Here is a 23,211-nt window from a genome sequence, read left to right on the forward strand (position 1 = left end):
GTTTTGTCTCTGTTAAGTCCTTTATTGCTTCAGAAAGTTGAATCTTTTCAATGTTAAAAGTCCCAAGCTAACAACTTTGTAACCGTCTGTATTTGCCTTTACAATCTCTTAGTGTTGCATTGACTAACTAGGTAATTAAGTTTTGTAATGAGCTCTAATCCTATTTTGGCATATGCTTCAAAACTTCCTGATATTTCTGACAAAACTTTCCAAAATTCAACTTCTGAATGAAGTCTTTTTTACTAATTAGGCTTATTTGTTTGGCATGTCATTACATGGGAAGCATTGTCAAATAAATGATGAAAAGCCTTCTTAGGTTTTTAGTCTGTCTTGGTACAGTGTCATCACTTGTAATTCTAATAAATAAAATGTTGTGTGCCCCAGTAATCACCAAATTTCCCTGTCAGCTGCATTATAATGAACTCTGATCCGGTATTTAACCATGGCCAATTTTGAGCCTTTTGTCATTTATAGTTGTCGTTTTACTCTAACGGTCTTGCAAATATGTTACAGCTTCAGGCAGTTCATGGGAAGGACTTTTGACAAATACAGTTTTTGATACCTTTAAGATCATAAAACTGAACTAGGAAAAATTTGTGAAACTAACGAAAAACAGCGTTAGGTATACAACTCTTTCCCAAATTGTAAAACTCCTTCTTTTTTTAAAGATTTATTTATTTATTTATTTGACAGACAGAGATCACAAGTAGGCAGAGAGGCAGGCAGAGGGGGCGGGGTGGGGGCGGGAAGCAGGCTTCCTGCTGAGTAGAGAGTGATGCAGGGGGGATACAGGGCCCTGGGATCATGACCTGAGCCAGAGGCAGAGGCTTTAACCCACTGAGCCACCCAGTGGCTCCCAGGCACCTAAGCTCCTTCTTCTTGATGAAGTTTATTTGCTGCATGGAGATAAAGGACTTCAGCATTTCTAGTAGCTTGTCTAGTTGTGGGGTATGTCAGCTTTCCAGTGTTGCTCCAAACAACCAAAGAAGAAACTGATATTTTGGTCAAGCAGAATATACATGTTAAGCCAAGTACAAGGGAATATTTCCAAGAAGGCAGGAAGTTGTTTGATTCTTCAAACCCCCAAACTGCATCCTGTTTCAGCACGAAGTAGCTAGAGCTCTTGTCATCCCAGTTCCCTCAAGAATGAATCATGATCAAAAGACAGTTGGGGGCAGGCTCCTGGGTAGCTTAGTCAGGTAAGCACCTACCTTTGCTTCAGGTCGTGATCCTACAGTCCTGGGATAGGGTCCTGGGACTGAACCCCGTGTTGGGCTCCCTGTTCAGTGAGGAGTCTGCTTCTCCCTTGGCTACTCCCCCTGCTTATATTCTCTTACTCTTTCTCAAATAAATAAATAAACCAAATCCTAGGGGGGAAAAAAAAAAGACAGTGGGGATTGAAACTGGTAACCAGGGAGCTAAGGGGACGAGTAATAGGTGCAGCTGCAGACAAAAATTGCAGATGCAGCATTTACCCAGACTTGTTTTCACTTGCCTGTAAGTATCCCTGACTCTCTTTCTTTGGAAAGGGCGGATTTGAGGCTTGCTTGTCCTGAGTCTCCTCATTCTGCTGCCTCTTGAGTAAATTCTTGCTGCACACTAGGTATCTCTGTGATTGACTTCGCTGTGCATCGGGCAGACAAACTCAGATTCCCTTACAGAGTTAGCAGAGGAGTGTGGGGAAGAATGAAGCCCTACAGATTGGAGCTTTTTAGGACGTAGGGCAAAGACCACCGATTCATAAGAGTTTCTCCTTTTGTGATTCTGGGCATGATTTCCATAGAAGCATAGTTGGTAATGTTGATGAACAAGTACAACTTATTGGTCAATAAGTCATATTTCCTTAGAAAATAAGTTATTTCCAAAAAGCTGTATTCTACAGCCAAAGGGCTTTTGGTAGCTTAGTTATCTTCTCTGTCCTTCCTCACCCATGGAATGGGGCTAAGGGTACTTACGTCAAAGGGCTGTGGTGAGGGGTGAAAGAATTAACTAATGTACGCATGCACAGAGATGAACTGATTACTGTAGTGGCTGGTGTATAACATTATATAAGTACTTGGATTTATTTTTTTCTATATCTAAGATCTTTGATTTTTATGTGAGTTTTGTTATTTTTTTTGTTTGTGTTTAAGTTCTATGTATTACAGCCTAAAATATATGTTAAGTTCTCATCTTTATTCTTTTCTAGGGTTACTCCTTAAAGAGAAGTGGGAAGCATTTGGTCTTAGACTCAACCATGCTCAACAACAGATGAAAATGACTGAAAATGCTCTATTGTTTGCATTCGTAGAGGTATTTTAGTTCATTTATTTAGGTTAAGAGAATGTTGATTTGATACAAAATACAAGTTTAGGCTGGCTACTATTTTGTATTCTCTTCATGTTGATATTTTTAGTGCTTGGTTTTAAAGACTTAAACACTAATGAAATAGTGCTTCAGGGGAATGATTTCTGAAAAATGTCCTTTACAGAAATTATAAGGCCTTGATGAGCACCATTATTTTTAAAGTTGCAGGTGAGGACAACTAGTGAAGTCTGTTGCATGACGAGGGTTTTGAGGGCGGGGTATAGATTTGGATCTATTCACTTGAGGTCTGGAAAGAATGGGCTCAATTAAATTTTCATGACTTAAGCTTTTTAATTCTTATTTTAAAAACATTGTTTCTGTGGCATACTTTACACCATAAAAGGAGGTAGGACTCTTGTTTGATCTTGTTTTGATTGGGTAGATCGTTGTGGGAAATTGGTTATCAGTGCTTAACGTTAATAGGATTATTTTTTAAATAACCAATTAGGATGTCAAGTGCTCTCAAAATAGGGTTTATACCTATTTCATGAGTTGGCATTACACTGGAGTTCAATACATTTGTTCTGTTTTATTGTTTTCAATTAAATTTTTAGAAGCTTCTGGTAGGATCATCACGAAAGCACAAGTATAAAGACACTTAATAATAAAACAATTTAGGTTTTGATATGTCAGTGAGTGGATTATAAGATTTATTTTTCAGTGCTCTCGGAAATAGAATTTGAAGAGCTAAATCAGTGAAGAGGAGGAAAGATTTATTTTGATATTCTCCAGCAAATGTGAAAGAGCATGTATTACAACAACTGCAGTCTCCTGATTTAGTCTTTTATCTCCCCTTTGTATCCTCCTCACCTGACCCTGTATTTATTTTGGGTCCTTTTAATAACCATTCGGGTACTGATAAATGTTGGACTACATTGTAAGTTGTTAGTTACCTGACCGTCTAGCTACTGAGATGATTTTAGTTTGTTGCACCCTTCTGTTAGGCTCAAAGATACTTCCTTGCCCCTCTGGACGTTTAAAAATGGTTGACTTGGCCTTAGCTCTTACAGCAAGCTGGTGGCCACTTGCATTTAGGGTGAGTAACTGCTCTTGTTGAGTGTATCCTTATTTGCAATGGATTTTTAATAGTTTACTTTCTCTTCTTTTAGGGTACGCTAGCTCAAGCCATAAAGAAAGGAGAGTGGATCTTGTTAGATGAGATTAATCTGGCTGCTCCAGAAACATTAGAATGTCTCAGTGGTTTACTTGAAGGCTCCTATGGCTCCCTGGTATTGCTGGATCGAGGAGACACAGGTACCACTTGATCTCATTAAGGTTGACTTGGTCCCAGGCCTTTTGGCCTTTTTAGAGTAAGATTCTTTTGGTTAGGTAGATTATGTAGTCCTCCCAGTGTTCATTCCATAGTACTAATTTTCTGCTAAGTTAGGTGGCATGGGGAATGCAAAGAATAAGAATTTAAATTATTTGGTAGTAAGTAATAGACATGCACACTGAGTGACAAAATACATGCTGGTGAATAGGTAATAAAACATAAATAATAATGAACAACCATACCTTCAAAGATAGTGGAAGGGGAGTGTAAGATTAAGTTGGTACATAGGTCTGGAAATTGGTTTCAGTGGGGTTTCAGGAAAAGTAAGGATGGTTTGAGCAGCCAGCACCAGCGCTGCTGAGTCTGAGGCAGGGTTTCCTGGCCTGAAGTTCTGTGGCGTTAGATACTCTTCCCCGGGCACCTGTGACTGATCACTTGCTATTAGCAGTTGAGAATTTATAATTTTCTCCTAACAGAACCACTGGTTCGGCATCCTGATTTCCGTTTATTTGCGTGCATGAACCCAGCAACAGATGTGGGCAAAAGAAATCTCCCACCAGGAATAAGAAACAGGTGAGGGGACATGGCCTGATTCCTGGGGATTGATTGATTGATTTTTCTTTCTTTTTTTTTTTTAAAGTTCTCTTTATTGATTGATTGGTAATATTAACCTAATTAAACCTCATAACAATGCTTGAAATTTCTTGATCTCTGGTAAGAGGAATCCTTCCTTATTTGTCATATTCCTCTACTTTTTCTAGGTGATAGGACTACAGGGGACTCCAGAACAGGAGAGTTTCTTCCTTTGGGTTGTTTGTATGACACTTAATGGCTCACAGATATTATAGAAAATTAATTTTTTTCCTCCTTCGAGTAACCTTATAGCTACCAGAAAAATTTTCACATACTGATAAAACAGTATAACATTTAACAGTGCATTTTCGGAACTAAGTCCTCTTGGATGAGGCCAGTGGTTTATAAAAGGCTCTTTAATTTTCAGTGTTCATTAAACACTGACTGACACCAACAAGGTATTTTATGTTTGTAGCATTTGGAAAAAGATAATGATCTTATTTTTGTTAGTGACCTTTTGTTGAATATTGAGTTTTAAAATAGTGCTAAAATATTTTAAGATTCCTACCCCCGCATTACAAGAGTAATAAAACCTTTTTAGGAAAATTTTATAAATTAGAGGCATTGTATTTTCTTTGCTCCAGTGATTTTGTTTTTGATGATGAGGATGCTTTTTGTTGCGTATTTTTTTTTGTCACATGCTGTTAAAATAACACCTCTGAAAGTAAGGATAAATGTCTTCTTTTATTTCATTATGGTCAGTTTTTATCTAGATGAAAGGCTTTCATATTTTATAAGCAATTAAAATGAGTTTATATAATTTCTTGTGTTTTGTATTTATTTTAAAGATTTTATTTGAGCACACACTTGTGAGAGAGAGGGAGAGGAAAAGAGAGAAAGAGAAAACAAGCCAGGGCAGAGAGGCAGAGGGAGAGGGGAAAAGCCAGCTCCCCACTGAGCAGGGAACTTGGTGAGGGGATGAGGGGTTTGATCGCAAGACCCTGGAATCATGACCTGAGCCAAAGGCAGATGTTTAACTGGCTGAGCCACCCAGATGCATCTTGTGTGTGTGGGGGGGGTTCTTTTTAAAGATTTTATTTATTTATTTGACAGAGAGAGATCACAAGCAGAGAGGCAGGCAGAGGAGGGGGTGAAGCAGGCTCCCCACCTAGCAGAGAGCCCAATGAATGCAGGGCTCTATCCCAGGACCCCAAGATCATGGCCTGAACCACAGGCAGAGGCTCAACCCACTGAGCCACCCAAGCACCCCTGTGTTTTGTATTTTTTAATTGTCAGAATAGCTATATTAACTTTCTAAAAAGTTATTATTTAATAATCATTGTCTTACAGGTTCACAGAACTTTATGTAGAAGAATTGGAAAGTAAAGAAGATTTACAAATTCTTATTGTGGATTATCTGAAAGGACTGAGTGTGAATAAGACCACAGTGCAAGGAATCATCAAGTACGTTCTCTTTGATTTCTCTTCATAAACTTTTCACCTGAACATGTGTGCCTAATGCACATGTATTATTCCTTTTTTGCTTCTGGCTGGAGAAAGATTATCATTAAGGTTTCTATTTTAAAGTATGAACTCCCATGGATTTTCCTAATGAAGCTACATTGAAAGCTTAAGAATTTTCACCGATGAGAATATGTAAACAATTAGATAATGCTCTCCTAATTACTTCTGTATTCATAGCTAGGAGTTTACATCCCCAGAATGTAAATGACTTGTATTTTCATTTTTTATTTTTTCAGTTTCATTTTATTTTTTTAGTGTGCCAAGCTTCATTGTTTATACACCTCACCCAGTGCTCCATGCAATAAATGTTCTCCTTAATACCCACCACCAGACTCATCCTATTTTGCTCTGTCTTGATGAAATCTTACTTTTTGCAATTTACATGTTGGTTATGTGGGATGCAGGGAGGAAGAGGTTGATACAGTGAGTGACTGGGGTTTAGAATTGAGGCTTAGCTGAATAAAGTACAAATTGGCCATGTGGCTTGCTGCTTTCTTGAGCCTTGCCTTTTCTTTCTTTTTTTTTCCTTCCTCCCTCCCTTCCTCCCTTCCATCCTTCCTTCCTTATAAGAATGCATTTTCTAAACGCAAAGCATTTTATTATTTTTTTTTAAAAGATTTTATTTATTTGTCAGAGAGTGTTCCCCCACAAGCAGGGGAGAGGCAGGCTCTCTTTGAGCAAGGAGCCTGATGCAGGACTTGATCCCAGGACCCTGGGATCATGACCTGAGCGAAAGGCAGATGCTTAACTGACTGAGCCACCCAGGCATCCTTCTTCTTCTTCTTCTTTTTTATTTTGTTATTAATATCTGCCTTTTATTTATTTATCTAGTTTAATTTTTTTTAATTAACATATAATGTATTATTAGCCCCAGGGGTATAGGTCTGTGAATTGTCAGGCTTACACACTTCACAGCACTCACCATAGCACATACCCTCCCCAGTGTCCATAACCCCACCACCCTCTCCCCCTCTCCCCCCACTGCAGCAACCCTCAGTTTGTTTTGTGAGATTAAGAGTCTCCTGTGGTTTGTCTCCCTCCCGATACCATCTTGTTTCATTTTTTCCTTTCCTACCCCCCAAACCTCCAATGTTGCCTTTCAAATTCCTCATATCAGGGAGATCATATGATAATTGTCTTTCTCTGATCGACTTATTTCACTCAGCATAATACCCTCTAGTTCCATCCACATCATTGCAAATGGCAAGATTTTATTTCTTTTAATGTCTGCATAGTATTCCATTGTAGATATATATTACTTCTTCTTTATCCATTCATCTGTTGATGGACATCTAAGTTCTTTCCATAGTTTGGCTGTTTTGGACATTACTGCTATAAACATTCGGGTGCACGTGCCCCTTTGGATCACTACATTTGTATCTTTAGGGTAAATACCCAGCAGTGCAATTGCTGGGTCATAGTAGCTCTATTTTCAGCTTTTTGAGGAACCTCCATGCTGTTTTCCAGAGCGGCTGCACCAGCTTGCATTCCCACCAACAGTGTAGGAGGCTTCCCCTTTCTCCGCATCCTTGCCAATATCTGTCATTTCCTGACTTGTTGATTTTAGCCATTCCTACTGGTGTGAGGTGGTATCTCATTGTGGTTTTGATTTGTAGTTTCCTGAGGCCTAGTGATGTGGAACACTTTTTCATGTGTTTGTTGGTCATCTGGATGTCTTTGCAGAAATGTCTGTTCATGTCCTCTGCCAGGTATCCTTCTTGAGCCTCTGTTTCCGTTTCTGTTTTTGTTTCTTATACCATGTGGAAAGGGCACAGTCTTATATCAGACAACCTGAATTCTAGCACGGGCTCTGTCAAAAACAAATTTTGTCATTCTGGGCACGTCACTTAGTCAGTTTTGTCTGTGTTGTATAGAAAGAACTATACAAGCTTCTGAAATAGGATCATATTAATCTTTTACTTTGCATTTTGTGGTTTGTTACCCTTTTTTTGTTCAAATAATTATTGAGTTGCCGAGGTGCTAGGGATACAGCTATAAATAAGATAAATATAAATAATCTCATGCAGCTTTTAAAAATTCAAGAGGTGAAGATAACTAATAAATAAGGAGATACACACTATAATTTTTTTGAAGTGACTATAACCTCAAGATTTTATTGTCTTCATAAAACAACAAAATATGGGGATGCCGGGGTGGCTCAGTTGCTTGGGCTGCTGCCTTCGGCTCAGGTCATGATCCCAGCATCCTGGGATCGAGTCCCACATCTGGCTCCTTGCTCAGCCCTCTGCCTCTGCCTGCCATTCTGTCTGCCTGTGCTCTCTCTCTTTCTCTCTCTGACAAATAAATAAATAAATAAACTTAAAAAAAAAAAAAAAAAAAAAAAAAGGAAGCTTGGCTCTTGGATCACTTGGCCCTTTCCCTTTTTATCTCCAGTTCAAAATGCTTACATCCTTTAATAGCCAGTATTCTCTTAGATCTGCAGTTCGGCTCAACACATTCAAGCCTCAGCACAATCTTCTTTGTAGTTTTAGCCTTTTTTCAGAAAATCGACATAGCCACTCTGCTTCATTTCATAGTGCTGCTTTCCCTGTGCATAAGGAGAATCTTTGCCTTTCTTGTGCACTGTCACTTTGTGGGGTTAGTGCTTGTCATACTTCTTAGAAAAATTCTGGTGGGTTTTAGGAATGTTCACCATGTTTGCCAGAGCGCTATTAGCACAGAAAGCAGGAGAAACATATTTTTAGGTTATGGTAAGCATAGGAAAATAACACATAAAGCAAAATGGGGATTAGAAAATACAGGCTTGAAGCCTTTTTTTTAAAAAAAGATTTTACTTATTTGAGAGAGGGAACAAGGAGGGAGAGAGCACAGGCAGGGGGAGAGGAAGGGGAGAAGCAGACTCCCCACTGAGCAGGGAGCCTGATGCAGGACTCGATCCCAGGACGCTGGGATCACGAGCTGAAGTCAGGCACTTAACTGAGCCACTCAGGAGCCGCAGTTGGAGCCCTATTTTAAATAGGATAGTTAAGGAGGCATTTGTAAAAATGCTTTGGAATGGTTTACCAATACCACATCCTAAAATTAGAACACTTTTGTTAACCAAGAATGTTTGGACAGAAGTATAAATATGTGTGGTTAAAATTTAAAAGCAGAATTTAAAACAGACTAGATAAAGCAGAGATTCTTAAAAAATGCCATAGTATAAGTAGTAAGTGTTCATTTGTAATAACCCATTCCTAGAATGTAGATTCTTTCTACAAAAGAAAGAACATGGGGGCACTTGGGGTGGCTCAATTGGTTAAGCCACTGCCTTCGGCTCAGGTGATGATCCTAGAGTCCCGGGATCGAGTCCCACATCAGGCTCCAGCTCCATGGGGAGTCTGCTTCTCCCTCTGATCTTCACCCCTCTCATGCTTGCTCTCTCTAGCTCTCTCTCAAATAAATAAATAAAATCCTTAAAAAAAAAGAAAGAAAGAAAGAACGTGTATCAGGATTGCAAAGAGGCAAGCCAAATTTTATTATTTGGACAAGAACTTGGATTTCATCTGTGACACATATTTGGTTACTCTTTTTTAATTTTTTTTTTTTAAGATTTTATTTATTTATTTGACAGACAGAGATCACAAGTAGGCAGAGAGGCAGGCAGAGAGGGAGAGAGGAGGAAGCAGGCTTCCTGCGGGGCTTGATCCCAGGACCCTGAGATCATGACCTGAGCTGAAGGCAGAGGCTTTAACCCACTGAGCCACCCAAGTGCCCCTCACATTTGGTTACTTTTGATCTTGTGTAGCTGATCATGAATTTAAGGAAGTTTTAAATTTCTTGCATTTCATGTTTAAGTCTGAAGCTTATTTTGTCTTGCCATCTTCTAGATTACTAAAGTGTGGTAATGGTAACAGTAACAGTCACTGTATTTTCATACCATGTAACATTTGTCATTGTTGATTAAGGACATACCTATGACCTTTCAAATACCATGATTTTCTGTGTGCTTCTCCGTCACTATTAGATTACACTAGGACTTTATTTCCCTCTTGTATTGAAGCAGACTTTGGAACACTATGTTTAGACTCTGTGTGTATGTGTTTTGTTTTTTTGTTTTTTTGTTTTTAAGATTTATTTTAGAGTGTGTGGGGTTGGGGCTTGGAGAGGTAGAGGAGGAGGAAGAGAGAATTTCAAGGAGTCTCCCCTCTGAGCACAGACTGTGATATGGGGCTTGATTCCACTATGCTGAGATCAGGACCTGAGCCAAAATCAACAGTTGGATGCTTAACTAAGTGAGCCACCCCTGGACTCTGTATATTATTACCAAGGGCTTCTCCTATCTTACTGTCTTTTGTTAAGAATCTGATATTTTGGGGCACCTAGGTGGCTCGGTGTGTTGAGACCTCTGCCTTCAGCTCTCATCATGGTCCTGGGGTCCCGAGGTCAAGCCCCAAGTCGGGCTCTCTGCTCAGCAGGGAGCCTGCTTCCCCCGCCCCCCCACCCCCCCACCTGCCTCTCTGCCTACTTGTGATCTCTGTCAAATAGATAAATAAATCTTTAAAAAAAAAAAAAAGAATCTGATGTTTTTCACCTCTCTGCTCTTTTCGTCCTAAAGGAAATTGATAGATCCTTCTTTTAAAAGAGCCTGAGTGTATGAAAACTAAATTCTTTTAAAAAAGATTTTATTTATTTGAGAGCGAGAGACAGAGAAAGGAGGGGCAGAGGGAGGAGCAGACTCCCCGATAAGCAGGAAGCCCTGAAAAATAGATTCAAAAGAGAATGTCTGAGAGGTTTTGATGAATGCTCTAGGAAATCATATGTCAGCTTAACTATCTAATTCTTTTTTTTTTTTTAAAGATTTTATTTATTTATTTGAGAGAGAGAGCATGAGTGAGGAGAAGGTCAGAGGGAGAAGCAGACTCCCCATGGAGCTGGGAGCCCGATGCGGAACTCGATCCCAGGACTCCGGGATCATGACCTGAGCCAAAGGCAGTCATCCAACCAGGCGTCCCGCTTAACTATCTAATTCTATAAAAATGATGGGGCGCCTGGGTTACTCAGTTGTTAAGTGTCTGCCTTCAGCTCAGCTCATGATCCGGGGGTCCTGGGGTCCCGCCTCATATTGGGCTCCCTGCTCGGTGGAAGGCTGCTTCTCCCTCTCCCACTCCCCCTCTGCTTGTGTTCTGTCTCTCACTGTGTCTCTATCAAATAAATAAATAAAATCTTTTTTTTAAAAATGGCTTTTGGACCTTGCATAAAAAATAGGAATAATGGCAAAATAGTGAATGCTTATTAGTTAACAAAGTCATTTGAACTCTGTCCTTTTTTTAGCTTGTATACAGCTCTACGGAAAGACTCTGGGACAAAATTGGTGGATGGAACTGGCCATAGACCTCACTACAGCCTTCGGACTCTTTGCAGAGCTTTGCGATTTGCAGCTTCCAATCCGTGTAGCAACATCCAGCGCTCACTCTATGAGGTCTTTCTAAAATCTGTTCTTGAAGGGGAGCTTGGTGGATGGGCTCACTATTGGATGGGATGAAGTGGTGATGCAAATGCCAGGTTTGCCTTTGTGTTCCATTTAGTCAGCTCAGCCTAGAACATACCAGAGTGACCCTGCCCTTTTTCTACCATCATAACACATTTAAAAGTTGTTCTGGGAGCCAGCACCACCTGAGAGGTTCAATTTTGTTCTCGAAATAAGTTGAACTGTTATTGCAGAAGGGTAATTAGTTTTATGCGTATTTGGTTTTTTCCTAGGGATTTTGTTTGGGTTTCTTAACACAGCTTGACAGAGCATCACACCCAATAGTTCAGAAGCTCATTTGTCAACACGTTGTCTCTGGCAATGTAAAAAGTCTGCTGAAGCAGGTATGTTGTTTGATTTCTTGACTTAACATAAGTGAAAGGCTGAATTATCAAATTTTTTTTTTTAACAAAACTTGTTTCTAATTATAAAAGTAATCCATTTGTTCCAAAACATTAGGTGGTGTCTTGGATGGTGAAAATTCCCAATAATCCTACCCCGACTCTTTAGAGATTTAAACCTTATGCCCTTCTACCTATATTATATATGTATTTTGTTATATATTCAAATTATGACAGTGTGTGTATAGATTTATCAAAGCAAATTCTTTCTTATTTATTTTAATTCCAGTATATTTAATATACATTGTTACATTAGTTTCACATATGCAACAATATAGTGATTCAACAAATTTGTATGTTACTAGTTGCTGAAGTTTAGTGTACTCTTAATCCCCATCGCTTGTTTGACAGTCTCCTCACCCACCTTCCCTCTGGTAACCATTGGTTTATTCTCTATTGTGAAAAGTCTATTTTTTGGTTTGTCTTTTTTTTTTCTTTGTTCATTTTTGTTTCTTAAATTCCACATATGTGTGAAATCATATGGTATTTGTCTTTTCCTGACTGACTTATTTCACTTAGCAAGGGCAAATTCTAATACATATATCTAATATAAATAACTTAAAAGGAACCGTCTTGTAATACTGTTCTGTAGCTTCCTTTCTTAGGCTCACTATATCCTATATTTTTGTACTGTACCAGAGATCACTGTGACATTGTTTCTAATGGTTACATAGTATTTTGTCGCTTACACCGTAGTTTGTGTACACACTTCCCATTCTGATTGATGGTTGGGCATTTTTTTTCTTACTAAACACAGCCATCATTTCAGTTTGACAGAGGAAATTTTAGAATAACACGGGAGTGAAAGATGCTGAGAAAATGGTTTACCAACTAACAGGCTTGTTTATATGTTGATTCCTTAACTCTTTTTTTTTTTTTTTTTTTATTCCTTAACTCTTAAGGAAGAAAGTACCTTATTAGGGACTTAGGATTACTTTGGATTCACCTCTCTGAAAGAGTGTCATAGTTATCATGGGACTGTTGGTTATTTCTCTGACATTTTTGTCTTTCAGCCTATTCCAGAACCAAAAGGAGGCCGGCTTATCCAGGTCGAAGGATACTGGATTTCAGTGGGAGACAAGGAGCCTACAATAGATGAGACCTATGTTCTTACATCTTCTGTTAAGCTAAACCTAAGAGACATAGTCCGAGTGGTTTCTGCAGGGTATATGGACCTTTTCTCTTACTTCTCTGAAGCTTCACCAGCATAAGCATTGATGGCATTCTAGTCTTACTTCTTTAATTTTTAAAGAAATTAAAGAAGTAATTTTATTACTTCTTTACAATTTTATTATTGTTCGTTGGCTGAGTGAATAATACCTTCTTGAGCCAGCACTTTTCTCCTGGCACAAAGCATTGTTTCTAGTTGCATCTTTTGGTGGAAGCAACACAGATGCAGATTATTTGTTTTCCAGTATTTTGCTGATGAATACTCATCATTCGTTATTTAAGTAATAGCTAGTCCCATTTATTGTTTTCTCACAAGTACTATAAGAAAGGTATTTTATATAAGTATTTTCTGAGGAACCCCTTTTACACAGAAACTTCCCAGGGCTTTAGAAACATTCCATTAGTGGTGTATAGGCATATAAACATATTTTGTTACGGTGATAAGTGATACGTTCTTTTTAACACTACTTGAATTCTGGTTCCTTTTTTCCTTAAATTGCTTTATTGGCTGATCTTTTCAAGAACCTATCCAGTGTTGATTCAGGGAGAGACATCAGTTGGTAAAACAAGCCTTATCCGGTGGCTGGCTGCAGCTTCTGGTAATCATTGTGTGCGTATTAACAATCACGAACACACGGATATTCAGGAGTACATTGGTTGTTACACATCTGACTCTTCAGGGAAGCTTGTGTTTAAAGAAGGTAGGATTATTATTTCATTCCATGAGTATTGTTGTTCATTCTTTTTTTTTTTTTTTTTTTAAGATTTTATTTATTTATTTGACAGATCACAAGTAGGCAGAGAGATAGGCCCAGAGAGGGGGGGAAGCAGGCTCCCCGCTGAGCAGGGAGCCGATGTGGGACTCGATTCCAGGACCCTAGGATCATGACCTGAGCTGAGGGTAGAGGCTTTAACCCACTGAGCCACCCCGGCGCCCCAGGTGTTCATTCTTTTAAACTCATTTCCTCAGGTAAACGTCATCCTTTTTAATTGAGGCACACGAACCTTTGCCATAATAGCTGGTTTGTCTTTCTCCCTGATCTCCCTGGTTAAGGGAAGATGGTTAGTGATCCAGCATTGTTTGGTCCCCGCTGATCTTGTCAGCTGTACAGAGGACTACGAGCAAGTTTTGTAGAGGGTAATTGAACTGCTACTTCATTTTCTAGAGACTCAGAAAAATGTGGTGAGCACTGAACAGAGGGAAGCTAAGAATAGATATGAGAATGTGGTGATTTAAATGAAATTAGACTGCAGGGGGAAAAATAATTTGGAAATGTGATATTTGTCAGCCTTGGCTTTCCTTCTGTGTGAAATGATTACTTTCGTTGAAAATTGTCCTTTTTTGATCTTTGACATCACAAATTATTTGGGGGGCATGACTAGCTGCAGGGAGTAATTTGTTTTGAAATGCAATGGTTTAGATTTGGTTGAGTTGCATATAACATTTTTTAAAACTTTGAACTAATTTAGGCACTAATCCTTAGTGTTATTTTTTCTAAGGTGTTCTAATTGATGCTATGAGAAAGGGCTACTGGATTATTTTAGATGAATTAAATTTGGCCCCTACTGATGTGTTAGAGGCACTGAACAGATTACTGGATGATAACCGTGAATTGCTCATCACAGAAACACAAGAAGTTGTTAAAGCTCACCCTCGGTTTATGCTTTTTGCTACCCAGAATCCACCAGGCCTTTATGGAGGCAGAAAGGTTTGTAGCGTTTGCCCCTTACTCCCATTTGTTGCCCTGTAAAGTAATAATTTTTTCTTGGTAAGACTGAGATGTTTTTACTTCTTTTGAAGCGTTTTTCTTTTTATGGTGAATAGCAGAGCCTCCATTTTGGAAACTGGGTGAGAGGCTCTTGTTATCATGGTTTTTTTTTCCTGTGTTTCCTAGGTGCTTTCTAGAGCCTTCAGGAATCGGTTTGTGGAATTGCATTTTGATGAATTGCCTAGTTCTGAGTTGGAAACAATCTTGCATAAGCGCTGTAGTTTGCCACCCTCCTACTGTAGCAAGTTGGTTAAAGTCATGCTGGACCTTCAGGTATTTCATCTCTCTCGCTTAGTTCCAGATGGAACATACTGATTAGATTTTGTGATCAAAGTTTAAAATTTGATTGCCTTCTCAGTTAGATAGAGCGGTCCATCCATTTTTTTTTTTTAATATCTTCAGAGTAAGGATATCAAAATGCACTTCATTAATACATTTTTTGGTTTTATAAATGAACAATTTGATATCATGTTATAGTTTTTCTCATAGTCATATATGGTAACAGTCCTGGACTTGTGGATAATTTTGGAACATTTTGTTCAGATTTGAATTTGGCTTTCACAAACTGCAAATTTTGTTTTTTAAATGGATCTAGTCCTTGAATGGACACAACTGAAGATACCTTTTTATGTCTCTCCCTTGTCAATTCTGTGAAGCTATAGTTTGTTTTTTTGAGTATTTCATTTTATGGTATTAAAAGTGTCCTTTATCAGAATTAATGTACTTTTAGTTTCTAGAAAGCTAATAATAATTAGCAGTCTTAGTGCTATGTTCCTACATTATGGGATTGATGTTTCTGCCTGTTTGCCATCATTTGTATTCATAAATTTTACATATATGGTATAGGAAATGGAATTCCTTTTTTTTCTTGGTGTTGTGTTTTGGAATTTATATTACATTTGGAATTTATATTACATTATAAAACACATGAGTTTGAATATTTATCTTCAAAGGATTATAGTCCATTTACTTTTTTTGAAAATTAATCTTAGTGGAATGAATCATTTTTATAGGAGCATAAATTTGTTAAAAATCTTATATAGGTTGTATAGTGTGTTTGCCATTGCACTTTTTCATTTGTTTTGATATTTTAATAGTCCTATCGCAGAAGTTCTTCAGTGTTTGCTGGAAAACAGGGCTTCATCACCCTTCGTGATCTGTTTCGATGGGCTGAAAGATACAGATTGGCTGAACAGACCGAGAAAGAATATGACTGGCTGCAGCATTTAGCCAATGACGGTATGCTTTCGGTTGGATGCTCTCACACCGTGAAGTTATGTCAAACATCCAGTCTTCTTATTAAAATAAATCTTTCCCGAATTGTGGTCAATATATACAAAAATAGTCTTTCTCCCTCAAGTACCAGATGCTTTAGAAAATAGTTCTTTCCTGCAGGCGTCTGTGCTAGTATGTTTGGGTTTTTATAGTTTTCTTTTTGCTTCAGGTGGCTCCATGTAGGAATCAGACAGGGGCACAATGCCTGGGTAAGAGTTTTGGCCAGGGGTTGATGATGTCTCTGTGGACTGTTTATCTGCAATTCACCAATCAGAGATAGTCATGCTTGTGCCTTATACAGACAACTGTCAGGTTGAGCCACCTGAGTATCTCAGTTGGTAAGCATCTGTTTCTGGTTCAGGTCATGATCCCAGGATCCTGGGTTCAAGCCCCGTGTCTTCTCTTTCTTCCTCTACCTCTCCCCCTAGTGCTCGCTCCCGCGCGGGGACTGTCTCTCTCTGTGTCAAATAGATTAAAAAAATCTTTAAAAAAATAGTAAAAGAAAACTGACAGGTTGGTCAGGTACTATCATAGTTCTGAGGAAAGGCAGTTATGTCATCTGAGACTCATGATTGCTCATTATGTTACTCCATAGGAAAGAACGCATTTCAGAGTCTTCTGATTTGAAAGGTACTAATGACTCATTAATGGAGTGGTTAATAAGGAGAGTAAAGAAAACTAACCCATGAGAGTATATATTTTTTCTTTACTGGTAAAGAGTAGATAGATGGAGTAACAGGTGTTTTTTTTTTTTTTTATAAAACAAAAAACAGTCTTGGGCGCCTGGGTGGCTCAGTGGGTTAAGCCGCTGCCTGCGGCTCAGGTCACGATCTCAGGGTCCTGGGATCGAGTCCCATATCGGGCTCTCTGCTCAGCAGGGAGCCTGCTTCCCTCTCTCTCTCTCTGCCTGGCTCTCTCTCCATCTACTTGTGATCTCTCTCTGTCAAATAAATAAATAAAATCTTTAAAAACAACAACAACAACAACAAAAAACAAAAAAGTCTTTAATCAGGGTATAACATAGTAAAGTGAATATAGTGCTCTATTTTTTCATGTGTAAGCTAGATATCTTTTATTTTTTTTCTTAACATATGTGTATACCATGTGAATCATTACGTAGGCCAAGAAGTATATTTTCCAGTACCTCAAAAGATTCTTTCATGGTTTCTGCCAGTCTTAACCTCCCGTGGACGTAACCACTGCTCTGACCTCTGTGAACACTGATTTTTGCCTTTGCTTGAGCTTCAGCTAGTCCTATGTACTCCTTGCGTTTGACTTTTTTTCATCCAGTCTAATGTGAGGTTCAGCTGTGTTATGTTTAATTATTATTGTGTTGTAACCCATTGTATGGAGATACCATAAATGTTTAATCTCTCTCTTGTTGGTGGACATTTGGGTTATTTCCACTTTCTAGCTCTTATGAAAAGAACTGCTCTGAACATTCCTACATATGTCTTTTGGTGCACATGTGTTCATTTGTGTTTGGGTAAGAACATGGAGGTCATGTTGCTGGGTGCAGGGCAGACATATGGTTAGTTGCAGTAGGTTCTCCCAATTTTCTGAAGTAGTTCTTTAGATACTTTCTCCATAGCACCTAATAAGAGTTTCTGTTGCGGGGTGCCTGGGTGGCTCAGTGGGTTAAAGCCTCTGCCTTCGGCTCAGGTCATGATCCCAGGGTCCTGGGATCGAGCCCCACATCAGGCTCTCTGCTCAGTGGAGAGCCTGCTTCCTCCTCTCTCTCTGCCTGCCTCTCTGCCTACTTGTGATCTGTCTGTCAAATAAATAAATCTTTAAAAAAAAAAAAAGTTGCTGTTGCTCCATGTTCTCAATATCCCTTGATATTATAACTTAACACTTATTGATTCCTTTTTTTTTTTTTTAAGGATTTATGCTTCTCGCAGGCCGAGTCAGGAAGCAGGAGGAGATTGATGTGATTCAAGAAGTCCTTGAAAAACATTTCAAGAAAAAATTGTGTCCTCAGTCCCTCTTCTCCAAGGAAAATGTCCTAAAATTACTGAGTGAGTAGGTCAAAATACCCAGAGGAAATGAATTGAGCTGTACTCCTGTTAGAAGCTAAATCTTTATTCTGTGTTTTATAGGTAAATTGTCTACTCAGGTATCCATGTTGGAGTCTACATTCAGTCACATTGTGTGGACTGAGAGTATGCGGAGACTGGCGATCCTGGTGGGAAGGGCGCTAGAATTTGGTGAACCAGTGCTGCTGGTTGGAGACACTGGGTAAAGTCCTGTGCTTCTGTGACAGTAACTTGTGATGGTTCAGTTCAGTTCCAGAGGAGTACTTGAGTTATCTGTGAAGGATTAGCAGGGATGCAATCTTTTTTTTCTTTTATCTCCCCGTCCCCTACTACCTTTTTGTAAGGCTTATGTAATAGACCTATTACTGTTTGCTTTCTTCTTCCTTCAGACCTTTTTGATATAGAAGAGAATGATTTCTTGCATTATTATCACTGGAGTGTTTTTTTTTTTTTCTTTGTAATTCTTTTAAATAGTGCCATTCATTCTTTTTTTTTCTTTTCTTTTTAAAGATTTTATTTATTTATTTGACAGAGATCACAAGTGGGCAGAGAGAAGGAGGGGAAAGCAGTCTCCCTGCTGAGCATAGAGCCTGATTCGGGGCTCAATCCCAGGACTCTGGGATCATGACCTGAGCTGAAGGCAGAGACTTTAACCCACTGAGCGATCCAGGCACCCCTAATAGTGCCATTCATTCTATAAATCTGTAGAGAACAACAGCTGAGCTCCAGTCTCTTAAAAGTCTGTAAGGATTAGGTTTCTTTCCCATCCCTGGTGGTGATGGTTTGGTAGAAATAGAAAAGGATGGAATTCAGGCAGCGTGTGCTTTTTTGGTTAAGAAACACTCTTGGTTGGGGCGCCTGGGTGGCTCAGTGGGTTACAGCCTCTGCCTTCAGCTCAGGTCATGATCCCAGGGTCCTGGGATTGAGCCCTGCATCGGGCTCTCTGCTCAGCGGGGAGCCTGCTTTCTCCTCTCTCTCTGCCCGCCTCTCTGCCTACTTGTGCTCTCTGTCTGTCAAATAAATAAAATCTTTAAAAAAAGAAAAAAAGAAACACTCTAGGTTGCTGGTGTTTGGGGGAAGGGTGCCCTGAGCTCAGGAAGCCGATGTCCTGTGTTGGCCGGCAGTCTCTGTTCCTGCAGTGAGCCTCTCACCAGAGCTCCCCTCTTATGCTGATTGGAGTGGCTAGCATGTATATTTGGAATTTATGGTCCTTATTAATCTGGTATGTATCCCTTTAACAGGTGTGGGAAAACAACAATCTGTCAGGTGTTTGCAGGATTGGCAAATCAGAAACTATACTCTGTCAACTGCCACTTACACATGGAGACTTCGGACTTTCTGGGAGGGCTGCGGCCGGTGAGACAGAAGCCAAAGGACAAGGTTCGTTCAGTAGCAAATAATGATGTATTCCTTCATTTGAAGAATTGCAGTTGGCTTTGTGTAGGTGTCAGCTGTGGAATTTATTCATGGTGAAGTTTTGATCCCAGATTTGATATATATCTTTAGATTTTCACTTGTCTACAGAGACTTTCCTGAGCATCCTGTTGTACAGGCTTTATTCCTTGTTCTTAGACCCTTACTTTCTGCGGAATGACCACTTACTCTACTACATGTGTAATGTCTTGCGAAGCCACCTGTTCTTTAATTTCACACCTTCTTTTCCGAATTGTAGGAAGAAGTTGATACATCAAAACTTTTTGAGTGGCATGATGGTCCTCTAGTTCTGGCCATGAAAGAAGATGGCTTTTTTCTCCTGGATGAGATCTCACTGGCTGATGACTCTGTCCTGGAAAGACTCAATAGGTATATGTGTAAGAGGTTTGCCCTTTGTGTGATGTTTCCATTGGTCTGGTTATTTTTTAATTAATTAAACAATTAAAAAAATTTTTTGTAAAGATTTTATTTATTTATTTGACAGAAGTAGGCGGAGAGGCAGGCAGAGAGAGAGAGAGAGAGAGAGAGAGAGGAGGAAGCAGGCTCCCTGCTGAGCAGAGAGCCTGATGTGGGGCTCGATCCCAGGACCCTGGGATCATGACCCGAGCCAAAGGCAGAGGCTTTAACCCACTGAGCCACCCAGGCGCCCCAACAATTAAAAAATTTTTTAATTAAAAGATTAAAAATTCCCATGTAGTTAACATGTAGTTAACATATAGCATGATGCTAGTTTCAGATGTATAATACAGTGATGCTACAGTTCTGTACATTACAGAGTGCTCTTCGTGATATGGCTGCTCTTAATCCCATTCACCTATTTCACCCATCCCCCCTACCTATCTCCCCTCTGGTAACCATCAAGTTTTTTCCCTGTGGTTAAGAATCTATACCTTGGTGGTTCTATTTTTTTTGTTTTCTTTTGTTCCTAAATTCCACATATAAAGGAAATCATGTGGTATTTTTTTTTTATTTATTTTACTTAGCATTGTACCCTCTAGCTCATTCATATTGTTGCAAATGACAAGATTTCATTCCTTTTTATGGTTAAATAATATTCCATAGAATATGGAATACTGGTCTGGTTTTTATAGCTATTCTTTTGCACAGTAATGTTCTTCATAGCTGCAGGGTAAATGTTTGAAAATGATAATGAGTTACTGTTTTTTGTGTTTGTTTATTTTGTTTTAGCACTCAGAGTAGTTTAACAGGGCTAGTTTTTCCTGTCAGTAATCAGAAAGATGGGACTGTAGAATGGCCATGCTAAAGCAAATGAACAGAAGTTAAAACTCTTTTTTGGGGCAATTTATGTGACCATTACCTAAATTCTTCAAAGAACTAGAATCAGAATTCTAGATGTTATATGGCTGTGTGACCTCAAAATCTCGGACTAATACGAATTTTGATGTATACCTATTTTTTTCTTTTCTTTTCTTTTCTTTTTTTTTTTTAAGATTCTATTTATTTATTTGACAGATAGGGAGAGAGGGATCACAAGCAGGGGGAGTGGGAGAGGGAGAAGTAGGTTTTCCTCTGAGCAGGGAGCCCAACAGAGGGCTTAATCCCAGGACCCTGGGACCATGAACTCAGCCAAAGGTAGAAGCTTAACAAATGAGCCACCCAGGCACCCCTGTTTTTCTTTTTTGAAGTTTAATTTACATACCATAAGTTTATCCATTTTAAATGCATAATTCAACAAGTTTTGGTAAATTTACTGAGCTTTACACCATAATCTAGTTTTACCTTTCCACTATACCAGTAGGAACCTTTCTGCCACTCTACAGTGTATTTCTGATGCCATCTCCTGCTCCAGGTCACTACTAAATTACTTTCTGTTTAAAAAAAAAAAATTGTCTTTTTATCACATTGCATATAAATGGTTTCTCTGCATTTGCACTGTGCATTGTTTTGAGGGTCATCCATGTGGTAGCCTGTTAGTAGTTTGTTCCTTTTTATTCCTAAGAGTTTTCCATTGTATAGATATACCATATTTTTTATCCATTTACCTCTTGATGTTATTTGGGTTATTTCTACCAAGTTTGGTGTTTTTAATTTTATTTTTATTTTTTTAAAGGTTTTTATTTATTTGAGAGGCAGTGAGAGAGAGCATGAGAGGGGAGAAGGTCAGAGGGAGAAGCAGACTCCCCATGGAGCTGGGAGCCCGATGTGGGACTCGATTCAGGGACTCTGGGATCATGACCTGAGCCAAAGGCAGTTGCTTAACCAACTGAGCCACTCAGGTGCCTGGTATTTGGGTTATTTCTACTTTTGTGAATAATGCTACCATGAATATTCGTATATAAGACACTCGTTTGTAAAGCAAGTGCCATAATGGGGCATAAATGGCTAAAGGGATTTTTTTTTTTCTTTTGATCAGAAATATTGTTCCCTTACACAGGAATTGGGATAATGAGTTATTTTAAAATTTGTGCTAGGAAAGTGTTAAATAAAAGCTTAGCAGAGGAGATAACTTTCTTCCTTTTTAAAAGAACTTGAAGACCACAAAATACAAAGGATACATAAGTCTTCTAATCTTATATTCTCCAATTTTTTGTCTTTTAGTGTCCTTGAAATGGAAAAGTGCCTGGTATTAGCTGAAAAAGGCAGTGTAGAGGACAAGGATAATGAGGTAGAGCTGTTGACTGCTGGGAAAAAATTCCGTATCTTAGCAACCATGAACCCTGGGGGCGACTTTGGGAAAAAAGAGGTAAAATTGTGTTCCTGAAGCATAATTTTTTTCCAGTTTTGACCTAAGCTCACTGGCAGCTAGAAATATAATATGTAAAAATGCATTTGGAACTTTATATTGGGTAAAAACTAAAAACTAGAAAGATATTTTAGAATTATTACAAAGTTGAGAGATTCTGACATTATTTCCTTATGTTAATATCTCACTGTGTGTGCCTGAAATTTCATTGTTTCATTGTTTGCTCAGCTCTTCATGTATGTTACCATAACAAATTCTCACAAGAACTCTTTGTGAAAGTTATTTTCCTACTTTCATGGGTGAGAAAGTTGAAACTGAAATTTAATCCTAAACTCTGTTTCTGGAGTCTCTTAAACATGACTATGGCTTTGACTGTTTTAAAGTGACAAAAATGTTGCAGCCAGGAGCCTCTTCTGGTTTTGCAGGTGGGCCATCTCTGTTCTTTCCAGGGGTTATGTGGGTTACCCTCAGACTATTAGTAAAGGAAAAGGTGGAGAGCAGCCTTCTGTTCAGAGGGTGGTTTGGGGATCCAACCAGGATCCAATACCCTGAACACCATGGCTTTCAGGCTTGCGAAGCTTCTCAGTAAAGAAGTCTATGTTGTGTGTGGGATCCTGGCCTGTTAGGAAAATGGTGATGTGGTGATAGGTCAAGGATGATGAGAAGAAACAGAGGTTGTGAATGAAAGTAATTCAAATTCTTGGTAACTTGGTGGATCCCTGAAATGCGACATGGTGCATGGTGTTTTGGGCTTGATTTTCCTCTGTAGCATAAAAAGAAAGATTATAACTATACTTCTTGAAATGTTTTGAAAAGAAGAAATAAATACATCATAGCTTCTAACATAATGTGAAAACTGATTCTTTGGCAAGTGAGAATAACATAGAAAGATCTAATTTCAAGGTTGTGTATGTTAAGGTTAGCTTAAGTTGTTAGGATAGTTTAAGTTTTTCTTAGAAAAAGATTGCCAACTTTTATAACACTAAGGGAAGGTTCTTTTTTGTTTTTGCCTGCCTAGCAGGCAGAGTGAAGTAGGATGCCAAAGACGAGTGGCACTGTTTATCTAGGATGGCAGCAAGGATCCCTCACACATTTGCTGGGTCTTAACTGAGCTGCTCCTGGGTATAGGCATTACTGCTAGTCCTGCTGCCATAGGCCAAGGAAAGCAATAATAAGCTAATAGTTACGTGCATGTTTGGCATTGTATATGCTTGTTAATAGGGGTTTATTGACCTG

General features: G+C 38.9%; 1 protein-coding gene and 1 pseudogene across 3 annotated transcripts in view; one reads left to right on the forward strand and one right to left on the reverse strand.

Moving 5' to 3' along the window:
• Window positions 1-23,211, forward strand: part of MDN1 (midasin AAA ATPase 1) — a 167,406-nt gene that overhangs the window by 54,255 nt on the left and 89,940 nt on the right. For both annotated transcript variants that reach the window (XM_082730557.1, XM_082730558.1), the window contains exons 17-32: window positions 2,189-2,292; window positions 3,456-3,600; window positions 4,096-4,192; window positions 5,543-5,656; window positions 10,991-11,138; window positions 11,420-11,530; window positions 12,601-12,752; window positions 13,280-13,458; window positions 14,258-14,466; window positions 14,653-14,799; window positions 15,624-15,765; window positions 17,685-17,819; window positions 17,901-18,039; window positions 19,079-19,217; window positions 19,510-19,640; window positions 21,831-21,975. In XM_082730557.1, coding sequence (XP_082586683.1) covers window positions 2,189-2,292; window positions 3,456-3,600; window positions 4,096-4,192; window positions 5,543-5,656; window positions 10,991-11,138; window positions 11,420-11,530; window positions 12,601-12,752; window positions 13,280-13,458; window positions 14,258-14,466; window positions 14,653-14,799; window positions 15,624-15,765; window positions 17,685-17,819; window positions 17,901-18,039; window positions 19,079-19,217; window positions 19,510-19,640; window positions 21,831-21,975 — 2,237 coding nt within the window. The remainder of the gene's footprint in view (window positions 1-2,188; window positions 2,293-3,455; window positions 3,601-4,095; window positions 4,193-5,542; window positions 5,657-10,990; window positions 11,139-11,419; window positions 11,531-12,600; window positions 12,753-13,279; window positions 13,459-14,257; window positions 14,467-14,652; window positions 14,800-15,623; window positions 15,766-17,684; window positions 17,820-17,900; window positions 18,040-19,078; window positions 19,218-19,509; window positions 19,641-21,830; window positions 21,976-23,211) is intronic.
• On the reverse strand, window positions 7,880-8,372 carry LOC309865942 (large ribosomal subunit protein eL42 pseudogene; annotated as a pseudogene). Its single transcript has one exon. The product of its transcript is annotated as a large ribosomal subunit protein eL42 pseudogene (transcript).

Source organism: Mustela nivalis (genome assembly GCF_964662115.1).
Source record: "Mustela nivalis genome assembly, chromosome: 5".
Taxonomy (NCBI): domain Eukaryota; kingdom Metazoa; phylum Chordata; class Mammalia; order Carnivora; family Mustelidae; genus Mustela; species Mustela nivalis.